Here is a 17,006-nt window from a genome sequence, read left to right as displayed (position 1 = left end):
GAGAGAGTGTAAAAGATTTTAGCCCCTTTATTTTTATAGCTTATCATAATTTGTACATTTATGCTTGCAGTCTTATTTCTGCTTCTGGTTAAGTAGATACAGACTCACTTTCAAGCTACTGAATATCTGATTTGGCTGTCCAAGCATTCGGCAAGCTGTGCATAATGATGAATATACTAGTAAGCTTTACTTACCCACTAAGTGCATCCAAGTAAAAGCTCTGAAAGTCATACGGTTCTTGCCACTTTAAATCTGACAGCTAATATATTAGGTATTAGAGTGTTTTGTGCTTACCTTTAGCTCTTCTTTAGTTTAGGTGATTAAAAAATGCCTGTTGCTGTCTATATGTGCAGCATGCTTCATTAACAGTGATTTATTTGGGAATTTAGCAGAATTGGCACTCTGCAGCACACCAGTGAGCAGAAGGAAAACAAACGTGAGATGGTTGCTAAAAAACCTATCCTGCTGTGATGGTAGGGGCCTTTAAAAAGTTTGCAAAGTTGACTTCCCAATACCCAGAAAGCAAGACTGAGACTGAAGTCTCTGGGCAGTTTCATTTCCCCCAGTCTTTCTCCAAATGCTCTCCTCTACCACTTAGGAAGGGTTGTGGTTTTCCCCATTGGTAAGTGTGCTTCCTTCATCCATTGCCTCCTAAAGCCAGAAGGTTCCACCACTTGTTATCTTTTCCCAACAAGTTTACCTACTCAAAACCCACACTCAAATTTTTCTAAGAAAATCCAGTTATAATGATTTTCTCTTATATTCCTTTCAACAACCCTGCATCATCCCTGTCACTTTACCAAAGAGAAAAATGAGGCCAACACAGGTTAAATGACTTGCCTGAGGTCAATAGCTAAATGGTAGAACTGGGATCTGAACCTGCCTTTTGTAATTCTGAAGCCGATGTTTTCAACCACCATAGGGAAGGCAAAGAAATTTTTAATTTTACATGCAAACCATATTGATATTGTTGTGTCTACTTGAAATGTTATGTTGAAAAGATTCTGGGACTGCCCTTGGGCTAAGCAGGAAAGAGTGCCATACTCAATTAGGTTTGCTTTCCATAGGAATGGGAAGGAGGAGAGCGCTGCCATGTATTTCCCTGTGTTCAGCTATGATCTACTTTTGTTCTTGTTTTTACTGTAATGAGAGTATATGAATATGGGAATTACATTCTAAGGGAAGGATGAAATATTTGAGAAGCAGTCTAAATAAGAGGAAAACACTATATACTTTTTACATGCTATAATTGCCTATTATTCTAATAAACCTGCATTGTAACATAGTGCTTAAATATCTATACTCTGAACTCAAACTTTCAGGGTTCATTTTAAGGGTATTGTAGATACCTACATCTTGATGGTAGTGGTGGCGTATGACTGCATGAATTTTAGAAATCTCATCAAAATTTACACTAAATTAATGCACATCAGTATATGCAAAATATACTTCAGTAAACTTGGGGGAAACACAGTTCACATCCTGTTCCCTATTACTTTTCAACTCTAACAAAGGACAATCTATTTAACACTTAAAATGAAAATAATATTGTCCACCTTAAAGCGTTCATGTATTTTTTTTAAATGTTTATTTATTCATTTTGAGAGAGAGAGAGCACAGGAGGGGTAGAGAGAGAGGGAGAGATAGAGAATCCCAAGGATGCTCCACACTGTTAGCACAGAGCCCAAAGCTAGGGTTGAACTCATAAATCATGAGAGCGTTACCTGAGCTAAAATCAAGTCAGACACTTTAAGCACTGAGCCACCCAGGTACCCCCTAAAGGGTTCTTGTAAAGATGATATGAGTTAATATTTATAAGAGACTACTACATAGACATAATAAATACTCTGTAGATGATATCTATTGTTTATTACTTCCTCAGTTTGTATAGTATATTCTACAATTACATTGCCTCCAACATTGTTTAATAGTTTTATCACATAGACTTTTATGTTCCTTGTTAACTACACATGTTATACTGGAAACTCACAAACATATAAAACATGTATATTTTACCCATTTATATTATGTATATTGTGCAATTATCCATATATATATATGAATATGTAATTACAGTTTTGAATACATGGCTTTCATGCTAGAAGACAGGTACCATTTTAGTTTATTTTTCAACTGAATTATAAAGTGTTCAGTATTGATATGTTGTAAATAAATACTTATTAAAATTGATGGTCTATAAGATTTGTTTGAATATATTGAAAGTATTAGATACCGTAGAATGTTTAGGATAAATTTGTGATAGATACTTGGAAACCTAAGCAAATAAAGAAGAAATTATTCACTCTAAAAAAAATCTCAAGTAATAAAAAAGGAAATAAAAGCAGTATACTCTGGGGCTTAAATGAAAAATTGTTAACCAAATTAAATAATATAACTAAATTCAGACAACATTGCAACCAGGTATGTATGCCTGTGTTTGTCCACTTGTGTCTGTCACTGGGACTGATTGTATAAGAGATCTGAATTACCACTATCCATAAAATAACAATACGTTAAGCCCCCAAATCAAGAAAGAGTAGTTTAAACATTTGTGTTAAATCAATATTAAGATAGTATATATGTATGTGTATATATATATATATATATATATATATATATATATATATATATACACACACATACACACCAGAAAAGTAACTTGTTTTCCCTGGAAAGTAGTTCCCTTCAGGGAGTAGAAATAAGTATTTAAGCCATGTTTATGTATTACTTTAATAAAAGTAAAGATTAAATAAAACTTGAACAGTAGCACAATAAGTGATTATTTAGTGGAGGCTATGAACAGTGAATATGCATTTGTGGCTTAGGATTAAATTTCCAGTAATAGCACCATACATAGAATTTAATTTTGTATGTTTGTTTTTGGTTTAAGTGAAGCTTTATTACTGTTATATTAGTTTTAGTTGTACAATATAGTGATTCAACACTTATTCACATCACCTGGTGCTCATCAGAACTGCACTCCTTAATTCTCATCACCTGCTTAATCCAAGCCCTCTGCACCCCATCCCTCCCCCCCCCCCCCCCCCGCCGGTTTCTCCCCTCTGGTAACCATCAGTTCGTTCTTTGTAATTAAGAGTCTGTTTTTTGATCTCTCTCTCTCTTTCACGTTTGCCCTTTTGTTTCTTAAATTCCAAATATTGGTGAAATCATATGGTATTAGTCCTTCTGTGGCTGACTTAATTTTGTTTAACATTATACTCTCTTGTTCCATCCATTTTGTTGCAAATGGCAAGATTTCATTATTTTTATGGCAGGTTAATATTCCATTGTATGTATCTGCCACATCTTCTTTACCCATTCACCAATCAGTGGACACTTGGGCTGCTTCCATATCTTGGCTATTGTAAAAAATACTGCTATAAAATAGGGGTGCATGTATCTCTTTGAATTAGTGTGCTTGTATTCTTTGGAAAAATACCCAGTAGTGCAATTGCTAGATCGTAGGGTAGTTCTATTTTTAACTTTTTGAGAAATCCCCATATTGTTTTCTGCAGTTGAACCAGTTTGCATTCCCATCAACAGTACGAGTATTCCTCTTTCTCCACATCCTCACCAACATCTGTTGTTTCATGTGTTTTTCATTTTAGCCATTTTAACAGAGGTGAAGTGATACCTCATTCCCTGATGAGATTTGGTTTGTATTTTCCTGATGGTAAGTGATAATGAGCATCATCTCATATGTCTATTGCCCATCTGAATGTCTTCTTAGGAGAAAGGTCTGTTCAGGTCTTCTGCTATTTTTAATTGGATCCATTGTTTTTCAGCTGTTTACTTGTTTGTATATGTTGTTTTTATATTTTGGATACTAACCCTTTATTGGATATGCCATTTGGAAGTATCTTCTCCCATTCTGTAGGTTGCCTTTTAGTTTTATTGATTGTTTCCTATGTTGTGCAGAAGCTTTTTATTTTGATGTAGTCCCAAGAGGTCTTTACTCCAGTTTGAATTTTTTTGTATGTGTGTATGGTATGAGAAAGTGATCCAGTTACAGGGTGCCTGGGTGGCTCAGTCAGTTCTGCATCCGACTCTTGATTTTGGCTCAGGTAATGATCTTAATTCTTGTAAGATCAAGCCCCATGTCAGGCTCTGCGCTGGCGGTGCAGAGCCTGTTTGGGATTCTCTCCTTCTTTCTCTCCTTCTCATGCTCCCTGTTTCAAAATTAATAAAATAAACATTAAAAAAAGTGGTCCATTTTCATTCTTTTACATATCCAGTTTTCCCAGCATCATTTGTTGAAGAGACTGCCCTTATCCCATTTCCTGTTTGTTGAATTTCAATTGACCATATAGTTGTGGGCTTATTTCTGGGCTTTCTATTCTGTCCTATTGATCTTTGTGTTTACTTTAATGCCAGTACCATACTGTTTTGATTACTATAGCTTTGTAAGATAACCTGAAGTCCATAATTGTGGCGCCTCTAGCTTTGCTTTTCTTTTTCAAGATTGCTTTTGTTATTTGGGGGTCTTTTGTGGTTCCACAAATTTTAGAGTTGTTTGTTTTTGTTCTGTGAAAAATGCTACTGGTATTTTGATAGGGATTGCCTTAAATGTATGTGAACATTACTTTGGATAGTATAAACATTTTAATAATAATTGTTCTCCCAATCCATGAGCATGGGTCTCTTTCCATTTCTCTGTGTCATTTTCAGTTTCTTTCATTAGTGTTTTATAGTTTTCAGAGTGCATGTCTTTTACCTCTTTGGTTAGGTTTATTCCTAAGTATTTTATTATTCTTGAGCACCACACATAGAATTTAAAAGCATATCTCATACAACTTTGCGGGATGGGAACATGCTGTAATCTGAGAAATAGTGCCATGCTCTAAATAGATTTGATGATGACAAAGCCATGGTGACTACCATTCATTTCACTAATTATCTTTCAAATAGACAACTGTTCTATGATATGATGGTGCAAGCCAGGCCTTCAAGGCTTCAAGATTACTTACAAGCATTCTAGTTCACCTTCCTCTTTTATTGGTGGAGAAATTTGCCAAGCAATTAAGTACAACACTGAACCAATAACCCAGTTATGCTGACTCTTAATCCAAGGATCTTTTAAAATACTGCACTGCAATTATTGAGATTACTTCAGTTTTTTGAAAATTGTCTCCTAAGTAATAACGTGTAAAGGTCCAACATCAAAGTAGATTAAGGTTTTATAAGGAGAAAGTGATTGTGGGTATATATTCTAAGAAACTTAAGAAAATTTTGAAAATTAGTGTATAGAAGTCTCTTGTCTCTCAGGGTGTATAAAATATATCCTTCAGTGACCACAATGATGAGATACTGGCTAGCTTGACTTTTATCTCCAAGGATATCTTTCTAATGTAATTATTGTATTTCTGGTTAGAATTGCCACAAGTGGCAGACATTGTTTTGTCCAAAAAGGCTTTAAAAATGAAGAAGATTGTCCACTTTAACTGACCCTCTCTTATTCCTCAAGGCCTTCTCTAATGAAGTTTTACAATGGATATAGAGTCCAAATCAGCCGATAGGTGATGTACAGTCTAAATGAGGGATTCCATCTTATGCATGCCTACCTCTTGGTAATTAGGTGGGGTTTTCTAAATGTATTATCCAGCCCTTTTATATTTTTTCTTCTTTACACTGTCCTCTCTGTTCTTTGAGATGCTTTGGAATGAGCAATCCAATGAGAGAAACCATGCAACATATGTTTTTTCACCATTCCTAAAGGAGACTTGTTGCAGTGTCCACAGAAATAGGGAAAGCATCAGGGACATAGAAATGGAAATGTGTCTTTTCTAGTACATAGAGTAAAAAGCTAAAACAGGGAGAAAAGCTAGTAAGCAAATTTGATTGAGTGATAGGATAGGAATTTTCACTCTCCAAGAAGAACCTGTAGGCCAGCTACCATAACCATAGGAAGTATGCATTATATGTATTACTCATTTGACATATAAACTAACTTGTACAGTCAGTAATCTTTTCTACCTGCTGAGTTGTTGTGCCCTTGTGGGTAGAGACCTTGACCTTGACTCTTTTCATTCTGCACATTACCATTTGATTAATGGGCACTCAGTAAATATCTGTTGACTGATTGAACACTAAGATTTGACTGTATGTCATTTTCCCTTGAATTGATTGGCAGATTGCTTTCTAAAGAAGCTAGATTTCTCTCTTGCTTCCAGTTTTGTTCACTGCTTCCCTGCCATTGTGATTGACTGCACCCCTCATTAGCTAATTGTAGAGTTAAAAAATGCTCAACTGTATAACTGGGCAATATGGATGATCCTTTTTAAAATTCCTGCCTTAAGAATGGCTGCCCTCTAAATAATAATTAGTAAGAAAACAAATGTTCATGTTGCTCTTACACTTGGAGGGAAACAAACTTACTCACATTTGTGCTGTTGTAAGAAGTTTGTGAATTAACTCTAGCGACATGTAGCCTTCTAACTAGATCTCAGCTCAGAAGCTTTACTGTATGAATGTTACACAGATTCTGCACTATTACTTACTCGTATCTCACTTCATTTCTGCAGAGGGACAAAATGAAAAGCAGAGTCAGAAAAGAATCATTATCAGAACTTTATGTCATGCTTTAAAAAACACATAGTTTATTTACATTTTTGTCACTGGGAGAAAAAAACCATAGGACTTTAAGTATGAAGACATAGATTTGAGTACTGGCTCTATTGATTTCTAGACATTTGGCCTTGGCCAAGTTCCACAGCCTCTCACAATCTAATTGCCAAAGCTATAATTTTTTAGAAGATAGTGATGCTTGATCTTCATGGTCCTTATGAAGGCTAAAATAAGAAGAGAATGTAAAAGCACATGGGATGTCCACACAGGATATTAGTTACATGTTCTTTTATTTACATACCAACTATTGACTGCATAGTCTATGCCATGCACTGTCCATATGTCTCTTTTTTTTTTTTTTAATTTTTTTTTAATGTTTATTTTTTGAGAGAGAGAGAGGGAAGGGACAGAGGGAGAAGGAGACACAGACAGAATCCAAAGTAGGCTCCAGGCTCTGAGCTGTCAGCACAGAGCCTGATGTGGGGCCTGAACTCACGAACCATGAGATCATGACCTGAGCCGAAGTCAGACACCTAGCCGAATGAGCCACCCAGGTGCCTCTCCATGTGTCTCTTAAATATCAATGAATAAATGATTCCCTACCTTCATAAAGTTTAAATTTCATTTGTGGGGGGGATTTTAACCTCCACCTAAATAATAATAATAGCTAATATTCACTTTCAAAACATATGTCAGTTGACCTGTATACCATACTTGTGAGAAAGATAGGGTTCATGCCACGATCCCCAATCTATAGACAAATATGTTTACAAAGATTAAATTGCTTTCCCCAAGTCTGATAACTGAGACGAACCAGAATGAAAGAATTCCATGTGTTTGATTCCAAATCCAGTGTTTTTCCAGTCTGTCTTGTTGCCATGAGGACTTGAAATTTTTATTATATATTGGAAGTATACTTAGTAATTAGAGAGTTAGTTAATTTGTTGACCAGAAGAGAAAAAGTAAATGGGGTAGAATAGATATTCTATACTTCTGAGGATTGCATTTAAAGCAAATCCCCATACTCCTAAATCAACCTTTTATAGGTCTTTTCCTTGTTAAGGGCATTCTCCTCATCCTCTTAGCCTTCAGATTCAAGTCCAAATTCTTTAGGATACATTCAAGCAGTTTGGTTATCAGGCCTCTGACTGGGCTGGGCGGGGCTAGGCTGTTTTTAACAAGGATGGCAGCTAAGTGTCAAGAACCTGAACTCAGTGCCTTGCATAAATTCTCACTAATTCTTCCAGTAAGCCTGGAAGACAGGTATTATTGCCACTATTTTACAAATGAGCCACTTAGCTGGGGAATGGGAGGCCCAAGATTAAAGCACAGTACTGACTTTTCAGACTTTGCTGCTTTCATTATCTTGTATTGTGGCAACTTGAACTCTAAATTCGCAGCTTCATGCCTCTGTGTTTTCCTTATTCCTTGGCTTAGAATTTCCTTCCTCCCTCTTATTGATCCTTTAAACTTAGTTCAACTGTTGAGGCCCTTTGGAGAGCTTTCTTGAAGCCCTAGCCCCACTGCCCCACAATTCAGTTAGATGATAACTCTTTTGCATCCTTAACACTTTGTACCTAATAGACTTATAATGTGTGTTGAACTGCATTATAATGACTGGTTTAGTTCCTTCTCTTGTCAAGCCAGCAGTGAGCTCCTTGAGGACAGGGCCTCACTTCCATTACCTCTGCACACCTAACACCTAGTACTATTTCTGTTGCACAATAAGCACATCTCCTTATTTGTTGAGCTGAATTAGAGCTACTTGCATACCAGCAGAATTTTAATTTAGCAGAGTGCTAAATCAAATAATTATATGATCAGACCCTGCACGTAGGTTCTTGAAAACCAGGACTCTTAAGGGAGAACTGAATCCTGCTTTTGTCTTAAGTACTTTACAGGGAGGTCTTTGGTATTACTGTTAGTGTAAGAGTATCAGAATTGTTTGAAGGGTTGAAGGCTAGAGGCATTTTGCTCTGTTTAGCAGTGTGTAAAAATAACCAGAGAATTCTCAGTTAATCTCCTTCCGGCTCAGCCAGAGAAAGCAACTGAGTCCTCTTTCATTGTTTGGCTTCCTCTGTAGGATTTACGAGTCTAATTCTTGGCCAAGGTCTCAAAGTTAGTGCTGAGTATACTACCTTTTGCTATAGCCACCTTAGGATAAACCAGGGAGAACTCTGAGCTTCAGGAGACATCTATTACCACCATAACTCTTGGCTCATCCTGCAGCTTTCTTTCTGGCTTTAGCAAAAAAACCCTGGAATTATGAAACTTTGTATCCTGTACCACAGTCCCACATGAGATTCATGAATCTTCAGCTCCATACAGAAAACGTGGTGCTCTGGCTAATACTACCCACTAGACAAATTACTGTCAATGACCCCATTATTTCTGATTAGTAAAGGTGAACCTTACTGTCTTCAATGTAAATAAATACCAATAGGATTCCTGAATTCCTTCATCCTTAAAAATTTACAGCTCTTAACACATACTGTAAATAGCATCATATCATGAATTAAATCTTTATCATGAAATTGGGTACATTTTCTAAGCTAATTTTAATTGCTTCAAGATACTGCTTAATCAATCCCCAGGTCTGAGATGACATTTCCCTCACAAAATTAATTATTAATACCCTGATCATTTGCTTAAGACATTAATAGTTTTCATTGATCAGCACATCCTGTTTATCTAAAATGGCCTAATCACCATGCATGTCAGAAGAGTATCTGAACATATCCAATTAGAGATGCCGCCTGCTTTCAGCCACATCAGCAGATCAGAAGTTAAGAGTCCCTTTTGTCTTCACAACATATTAAGTCTATCTTTATCAGAAACTTAGCTATTTGAGGGCACAAAAGAAGGATGAGTTCTCTAATGATGGTTCTTCACTTTCTGTTAGCTTTCTCATAAACATAAAGGCTTCTCAGTGATCATGTGGTATAAATTAATGCTAAGAGCCCTTGATTAACGAGCTTGTGCTGGTCCATTTTTTCATGTGAGCCTGTGTTTACTCATGGTGTTTTCCTTATGAGTGAGAGTGAGATGAGAAGCCCCAGGTTAGGGGCGCCTGGGTGGCACAGTTGGTTAAGCGTCCGACTTCAGCCAGGTCACGATCTCGCGGTCCGGGAGTTCGAGCCCCGCGTCAGGCTCTGGGCTGATGGCTCGGAGCCTGGAGCCTGTTTCCGATTCTGTGTCTCCCTCTGTCTCTGCTCCTCCCCCGTTCATGCTCTGTCTCTGTCTGTCCCATAAATAAAAACGTTGAAAAAAAAATTAAAAAAAAAAAAAAAAAAAAAGAAAAGAAGCCCCAGGTTATTATCAGATTAAAAATATTGGAGCTACAATAATAATAATATCTATTGTTTTATCATTTATCATATTTATCATAACATTTATCATAACATTTATCATATTGTTAATATCATTTGTATGGCACTATATAGTTTTCACTCACTTATTAAGTAGATATCACTTGAAACAATCTTGAGAGGGAGGGAGGATGGGGTGCATACCCAGGACCATGCAACTAGTTATAGCCAGGCTTGTAAAGAGATTTTGAGTCTCCCAGTTTCCTAGCGTTCTCCTTTATTTGACTAAATGATAGATAGAAAGCATCATGCTCATCTTTGAAACCCCAGTGGGAGCTCCTCTCTTTTATAAAGTCTCCCAGGCCGGAAAGTTTCCTCCTTCTTTCCCAATGGCATATTGTATTGCAGTTTTTTGAAATGTGCACAACTGCCCTCATTGGAGTAGGAAGAGATTCTTGATGCTAGAATTTTTGTCTGCATTTTGGCAGGTCCAAGTGCCTCACCTAGTATTTGGCAAGCAGAGGGTGCCCCATATATGCAACTGCATGGCTGGCTGGCAGTATAGAGGGAAAAGGGATGGGTGGATGAGAGCAAGTGCAGTAGAGAGTTCTGTTTTCTAAGGTCATGTTGCAAACCTTTGGCACCTGACAATGATTTGGCTTTGTTTGGTTCACACATTGTTTAAAAAAAATATTTTGAACTAATTCCCAGTATTTAAAACTTGGGAGATTCTCAAAGTGTCTGGGTGGTTCAGTCGGTTAAGCATCCAATTTTGACTCACGTCATGATCTCGAAGTTCATGAGTTCCAGCCCCGTGTTGGGCCCTGTGCTGACACCTCGAGGCCTGAAAGCTGCTTCAGATTCTGTGTCTCCCTCCCTTCTCTCTCTCTCTCTCTCTCTCTCTCTCTCTCTCTCTCTTTCTCTGTCTCTCTCTATGCTCCTCCCCCACCTTTCAAAAATATATAAACATTAAAACTTGGGAGATTTTTCAAAATACAATAATATTTGCAAATTTTCTTTGAAAAGGTCCTGCCACCCTGGTTCTGTGCACCATATGTTAGCCATTAGCTTGAGCTAAGGAATACCCTCCAGCTTCATACAGGACATGGCTGTGTTCTCCAGAGTGCCCATGTTTGCCCGCCTGCTTCACTCATACTTACTTAATTTGTAGCCTTTGGAATGCAGAACAAGGAGCCTTTCTTTACTACAGAGTTATCCTAATTTAATATTCCTGGATAATGGAAGAATCACTGTTGTAAATCATGTTCAGGATTTGTCCAAAAGAACCTCATTGCCAGCTACTCATAGTTGGTAGGATTTTTTTTTTTTTTGGTAGGCACAAGAGCTGCACATTTTACTGCATTTTAGAGATGAAACAGAACATAAGGAAAAAAAATGTTTAAATTATTAGAGTAGTTATAATTTTCCCACATGTAATTCCATTCCAAACCTTGGGAATTTTTCCTCATGGTCCAGCAGTGTTAACCCTCTCTTGTTCACTGACAGCTGAACTCTTCATGCTGACTTTTTTAGCATATTATTAATTTCGAAAATAAAGAAGAACGGGGACTGGAGAATAAGGGACTAGATAGGACCTTGTAAAGAAACATAGTTCATTCCCCTGCCTTTGGATTGTTTCACATCTAATCAGAACTATTCTTGTTTTCACTCAGTAGCCACAGGGACACATCAGCTCATCCCTGTCCAAATATTATTTGGAAGAAAAGGAAAGGAAGCTTATTTGTTTCATATCCATAATTTAACATACTTTTCTTTAATAGTACTTTTCCACAAGTGAATTTTATTTGTTTTCAGATAAAGACAAATTTGCAGAGACCACAAAAAGAAGTATCTGCAAATCTCATTGTGATGTTTCTTCTTTCCCACAGATTAAAGGTTGAACAAAACTTAAAAGAAGCAGCGATTCTATTCATTTGATACTGGACTTGAAACTCCTTTAACCTCAGAAACTGAAGATGAGGTTGCCATGGGAACTGCTGGTACTGCAATCATTCATGTTGTGCCTTGCAGGTAGAGTGTCATTTAAAAACTTTTTGATTTAAAAATGCTACTGTATTTCACACTAATTCAAAAGTGGGCCTTCGCTTTCGATGGCCATGATAAAATTGTAAGAGTGCGTGCTACGATGACTAGCATTTGCTGACACTGTTGAATCTGCTTTCCTGATGGTCTTTTAGTGGCTCTTTTCATGGTGTTGTATCCAAAGCTAGACACTGATGTTTCCACCTGTCTATCTGGTCCTTTTAGAGTCCTTTGAGCCATTATTTAGTTAGAAAGTTGTTATTTTTGCTCATCCCACTGCTCAATTGCACAGAGATATTGGGCAATAAAACTGATAACATAGTCTAGAGCCTTACCTCCTTTGATGTCAGCAGATAGAAGTTTATTTGGGTAGCTCTTTCAGTGTCTTTGTTAATATTACTCCATTTTTTCGTCCTCTCTTTCATTTCGATATACCTATAGTTAGCAGGAGCTGGAAAGTAAGAAGACAGGAGATTTTTTTACCATATGCCCATGGTCAACTAGTAGACAAGGACTTTAAAGAGTTCAAACATACTATTTATTGCTTTCTCCATTTTCTGGAAGGTATGAGCCTACCAGCCGACATACATAATTCATATGTTGATGGAACCTAAATCCAACATGCACTGAGAGTTTTCAGGTTGGCATGGTGGGCATCTTTCCAGGCCTTTCAGAGGGACACCTGAATATATTTGCATTTAAGACTTTTGGTTCACCATTACTCAGATCCACGAATTCATTCAAATAATGGTACTGAGTACCTTGCAAAGACCCAGCTTTGTTCTAGTGTCTGAGAATATAATCCGGAGCAAGTAGGACACAATTACTGCTCCCTTAAAGCTGTATTAGCTGAGTTCTATAGCTATATAGACTGAAAGCTTGATAGAACAGATTAATTGCAACTGTTACATAATTAAAGGTAGTAATAGTAATACTAACATGTATAGGTCACTTACTCCATGCCAGACACTATGCTAAACTCTTGTACTTTAGCTCATCTCATTCCACCATGACCACTAAGAAGTAATAACTGTTTATTTGTACTTGCATGTCTATTTTTATTATTATTACTGAAATGGCAAGAAGTTAAGAAACTTACCCAAGGTCACCAAGCCAGTAAGTGGTGAAACTGTTAAGTTTCTGACTCAAACAGACAAACTCTAGAATCCATAGTTTTGATTATTATAACATACAGTATTTTAGCTATATTGTTGGTTTGTCCAGTTCATGCTTGCAAATGTATTCTTGATATTTGGGGTTTCATTTTTACTGTGTTTTTTTAAACACGAACTCTCCTTCACTCATAAGTAATCCCCTGCCTTTAAATCCTGAACCTCTTGCGTTTGCAAACATCCTCACCATTCCCTGATTTTGGACATTTTGCCATCTAGCCATCTGTTTTAGCTTTATCACTTCTCTTCCTCATCTGGTCAGAGCCTAAATCATGCCATCCCAGCAAAGTACATCAGACTCTGTGCCTCAGTTGCTTTTCTCTAGTCTTTTTTATGGACTTTGACCCTCCTAAAAAAGCCTCAACTGAGTCATTCTGGCTTTAACTTCTAATGACTCTGGGATGAATGTATTCTTTAAAGCTGAAAGCAGTGAATTGATGTCGCAGTATTTGACTACAGCAATGTGCTTATTTAACCCACTGTGCTGAGTAGATGTCAAGAAATTAAAGAGTTGAAAATCGAGGAAGACATTAATCTCCTCAGTTGTGTTTTGAAAAACTTGGACTTCTCACTGAAGATGTGTACCTGTATCTTTTTTCTTCACTTAGCTTTTTGTAGGGCATCAGTATATTGATTGTTTTTGTGAGCCATTTTTGTGAACTGTTTCACATGGCATTAATATTCTCTTACCATATGCCTCCTTCAATGTAGGTAAAGTCAAGCTTTAATTAATGTTTTTGTTTTCTTGCTATTTGTCTTGATTTCGTTAATTTATATAGCACGTGACACTGAATTTTGAACAGATTTCTTTAACTGCTTTAGCTTCTCATCCTTTTCCTTTTCTGTACTTAGTTACAGCTTTCATGGTAAGTTTTTGGCAAGGAAAATATTTATGCCTATTAAGTTTACCATAATTAGTAAATCTCAAATGTGTCTGTTCCATAAGAAAGAAGATCCAAATGAATAAGCAGACTTCTATAAGAGATATACCTCGAGAGGACTAGTAATTACTTAATTAGCAATTAATAATTAGTAATTTATGGTACAGTGGAAATGTTCTCCTCTTTTGCTAAATACTATACTTAGTCTCTGAAAATAATTTTTTTAAGAAGAGGGGTGCTTGCCTGGCTCAGTAGAGCATGTGACTCTTGATCTCAGGGTTGTGAGTTCAAGCCTCATGTTGTGTGTAGAGATTTCTTCTTAGGAAGAAAGGAAGGAAGGAATTAAGGTAGGAAGGCAGGAAGGAATTAAAGTAGGAAGGACTGGAGAGAGGAAGGAAGGAAGGAATTAAGAAGGAAGGAAGGACTACTGATGCCAGCAGTCTGAAAATCTAGTCCCTGCAAAATTGGTTTTAATTATTCTGCCTCTTAATGAATTTAAACTAGGGATCACAAAACTCTGCTACCTGAAAGAACAAGGAAGCGAACATGTGAGTGAAACATTCTTCAAGGGATAGTGACTCCTACATGTAATAGAAGATGTTGGTAATTGTGGAAAACGAGAGAAAACATATCCTATTTAAATTACAAACCAGTGCCTGGCTCTAGTCCTTTATGCTAGGTCTTCTAGTTCTTCAAGACTTTTATGCATAAATCTCCTAATGTTTTAATATTGCCAACCCATTCACATTAATTTTTAAAATAAAAGGCTGCATGAAACCAACCAAATGGTCTCCCGTTTGCAAAGTTTATTTCAACCACTTGGTTTTTCTTTGTTATTATATACTTTGCCGAGTACACTACATGTTGGGGTCTCTGTACTAATAACTCTTCCTTTTGCCAAGAATGTTCATGCTCTAAATGTCCCTGTCACTTTCCCTCTAACCTTATTAAATGTCACTTAATTGGTGAGGCCTTTCTTGATGACAATACACAAATTAATATAAAGGAAAACAACTATTTTCTTTCACCAATATTTTATACCTCTCTTATTATTTTATTTTTTTCTAGAATTCTTATACATGTATGAATATCAGCATATTTTATTTGTCTTTATACTAAATGTCTTTCCACACTAGAATGAAACTTTATTAAGGCAGATATTTCTGTTTGTTTTTAGACCACTGCTATATCCCCAGCATCTTCAAAATGCCTAGTGAACAGTGCCATTCAATGAGTAAATAAATATATTTCAAACAAATGAATGCTGCATACTGGCCATTTGTGAGAGAGAGAGAGAGAGAGAGAGAGCGAGCATGAGCATACACATAGGTAACTCTTTCCTCTGGTACATTCCTTAACCAATGAAGTATGAGGAACAGTAACAAATACTGCAGCCACCTGTCATTTGGAAGGACAGTTATTAGTCACATTCTACACAGTTTCTTAGAAGTCCTCAGAAAGACTGAATCCCAGATGCCCACAGTAGTTTCTTCTAATTTTCCTTGCTTCTCTCCTGCTCCCTGGGATCATCTCCCAAATAAATGTTTCCTCCCCTCCCCAAATCCTTCCCTCAGGCTCTGTTTTTGAGGTAATCCAAACCAAAAATATGCACACACCAATTAATAGAGCAGTAGGGTAATATTGGGAAGAATAATTGGGAAGAAACCAGATAGGAAACATAGCTTTGACAGATTATTGAAGTGTTGACTATGATATATATCCATATATGTATATGTGTACAAGTACTGATATGAGTAAATATAATATGCCTTTATATAGATACATCTTAAGTAATATCTAGGTCCTAGAACCAGATAGTTTCACTATTAACCATCTCTTTTATTCTTCTTACTGTTAAGTAGTTGCATTATTAGCCAGATGCTGGGCAGGTCATATGTGCCTCTCTGGGATTCACTTTATACCTCTGTACAATGAGGATGTTAAACAGGTGGTCCCTAAAGTCCTTTTCAACTCAAAAGTTTTTGTTTTTAGCTATACACAAGGTTTGAGAAGCATAGAGATTCTGAGAGCATTAGAGCTAAGCTTCAAATTTTATTCAGCTAATATGAAATTTTACATATGTCCTGTGCCTTACCATGTGTTACTGATTCTGTTCACGTTGGCAGAGTTTGAAAGAAAGAGTAAAATGGCTGGTCCATTTATTTGTTCATGTGCAGCAAGAGGTGTGAAGACATTTCAATACCCTGTGTGAATGCATGAAAAAAAAATGCATGTTTGATGTATTCTCAGTTGATCTTGGTTCCAGGGAGGTTAAGTTTGTTCCCATCTCTGTGGTGCAGTTTAGCAATTTCAGCAATTATCTCCTTTTGAGAAGGTGCATCCGTTCCAAATGCAAGCATTTTATTGACTTGCTCACAAAATCCATGCTGTTGTCACAGCTGCATCTGGGGATAGGTAGTGGAGTAAAGGTCCTGTATAATTCAGGAGAGACCTATTCTAGGATTGGTAAGTGTTCACAAAATGTGGAGGAAGGAGGAGCCCTTGGTTGAATAGTTTAATCACATTCATGTCGCTTGAATCGATGACAATAAAATTGCCAATACCTGCAATCAGAGTCCTTGGAGAGAATGTTCAATTGTCTTCAGAAGGGATGTTAGGCTCAGGAAATGTCTTATCAGTAAGACAAAAGTAGACTGTCTATGGTTTTAGCTTATTCCACGGTAGGAGAACACAAATACACATTAGGAACTTCCAGTATTTGTTGATGTTGAACTCAGTTAACGTAATCTTTCCACATAATCAGAACATTCCAACAAAGTTGAGGATCATCCCTAAAACATCTTCCCTTCTTCATAATGCCCATATAGTCTCACCAGAATGGAGAGCACACTGAAGTTAGTTTCAGAGCTTATGCTCACAGTGCAGCCAGGTACAAAATTTGAGTTCTTCATATTCTCATATTTTTTTTGCAGAATAAACAGAATAATGGGCAACATTCAAATAGTTAACAGTTCTAGATAGAAATTAAACCTAGTACTGCCTCTGCTTTTGCAAAAGCTACAAGTATTCAATGATGA

The 17,006-nt window shown here is 36.8% G+C and overlaps 1 protein-coding gene across 8 annotated transcripts in view; it reads left to right on the top strand.

The window, feature by feature from the left end:
* CNTN4 (contactin 4) overlaps positions 1 to 17,006 on the top strand; it is a 903,676-nt gene that overhangs the window by 430,105 nt on the left and 456,565 nt on the right. For all 8 annotated transcript variants that reach the window (XM_086697570.1, XM_086697562.1, XM_086697563.1 and 5 more), the window contains one exon: positions 11,762 to 11,903. In XM_086697570.1, the coding sequence (XP_086553696.1) occupies positions 11,849 to 11,903 (55 nt within the window). In that variant the 5' untranslated portion in view covers positions 11,762 to 11,848. The remainder of the gene's footprint in view (positions 1 to 11,761; positions 11,904 to 17,006) is intronic.

Source organism: Puma concolor, chromosome A2 (assembly GCF_028749965.1).
Source record: "Puma concolor isolate L17-30 chromosome A2, mPumCon1.1.hap2, whole genome shotgun sequence".
Classification (NCBI taxonomy): domain Eukaryota; kingdom Metazoa; phylum Chordata; class Mammalia; order Carnivora; family Felidae; genus Puma; species Puma concolor.
This window is presented reverse-complemented; position numbering and strand designations above follow the sequence as displayed.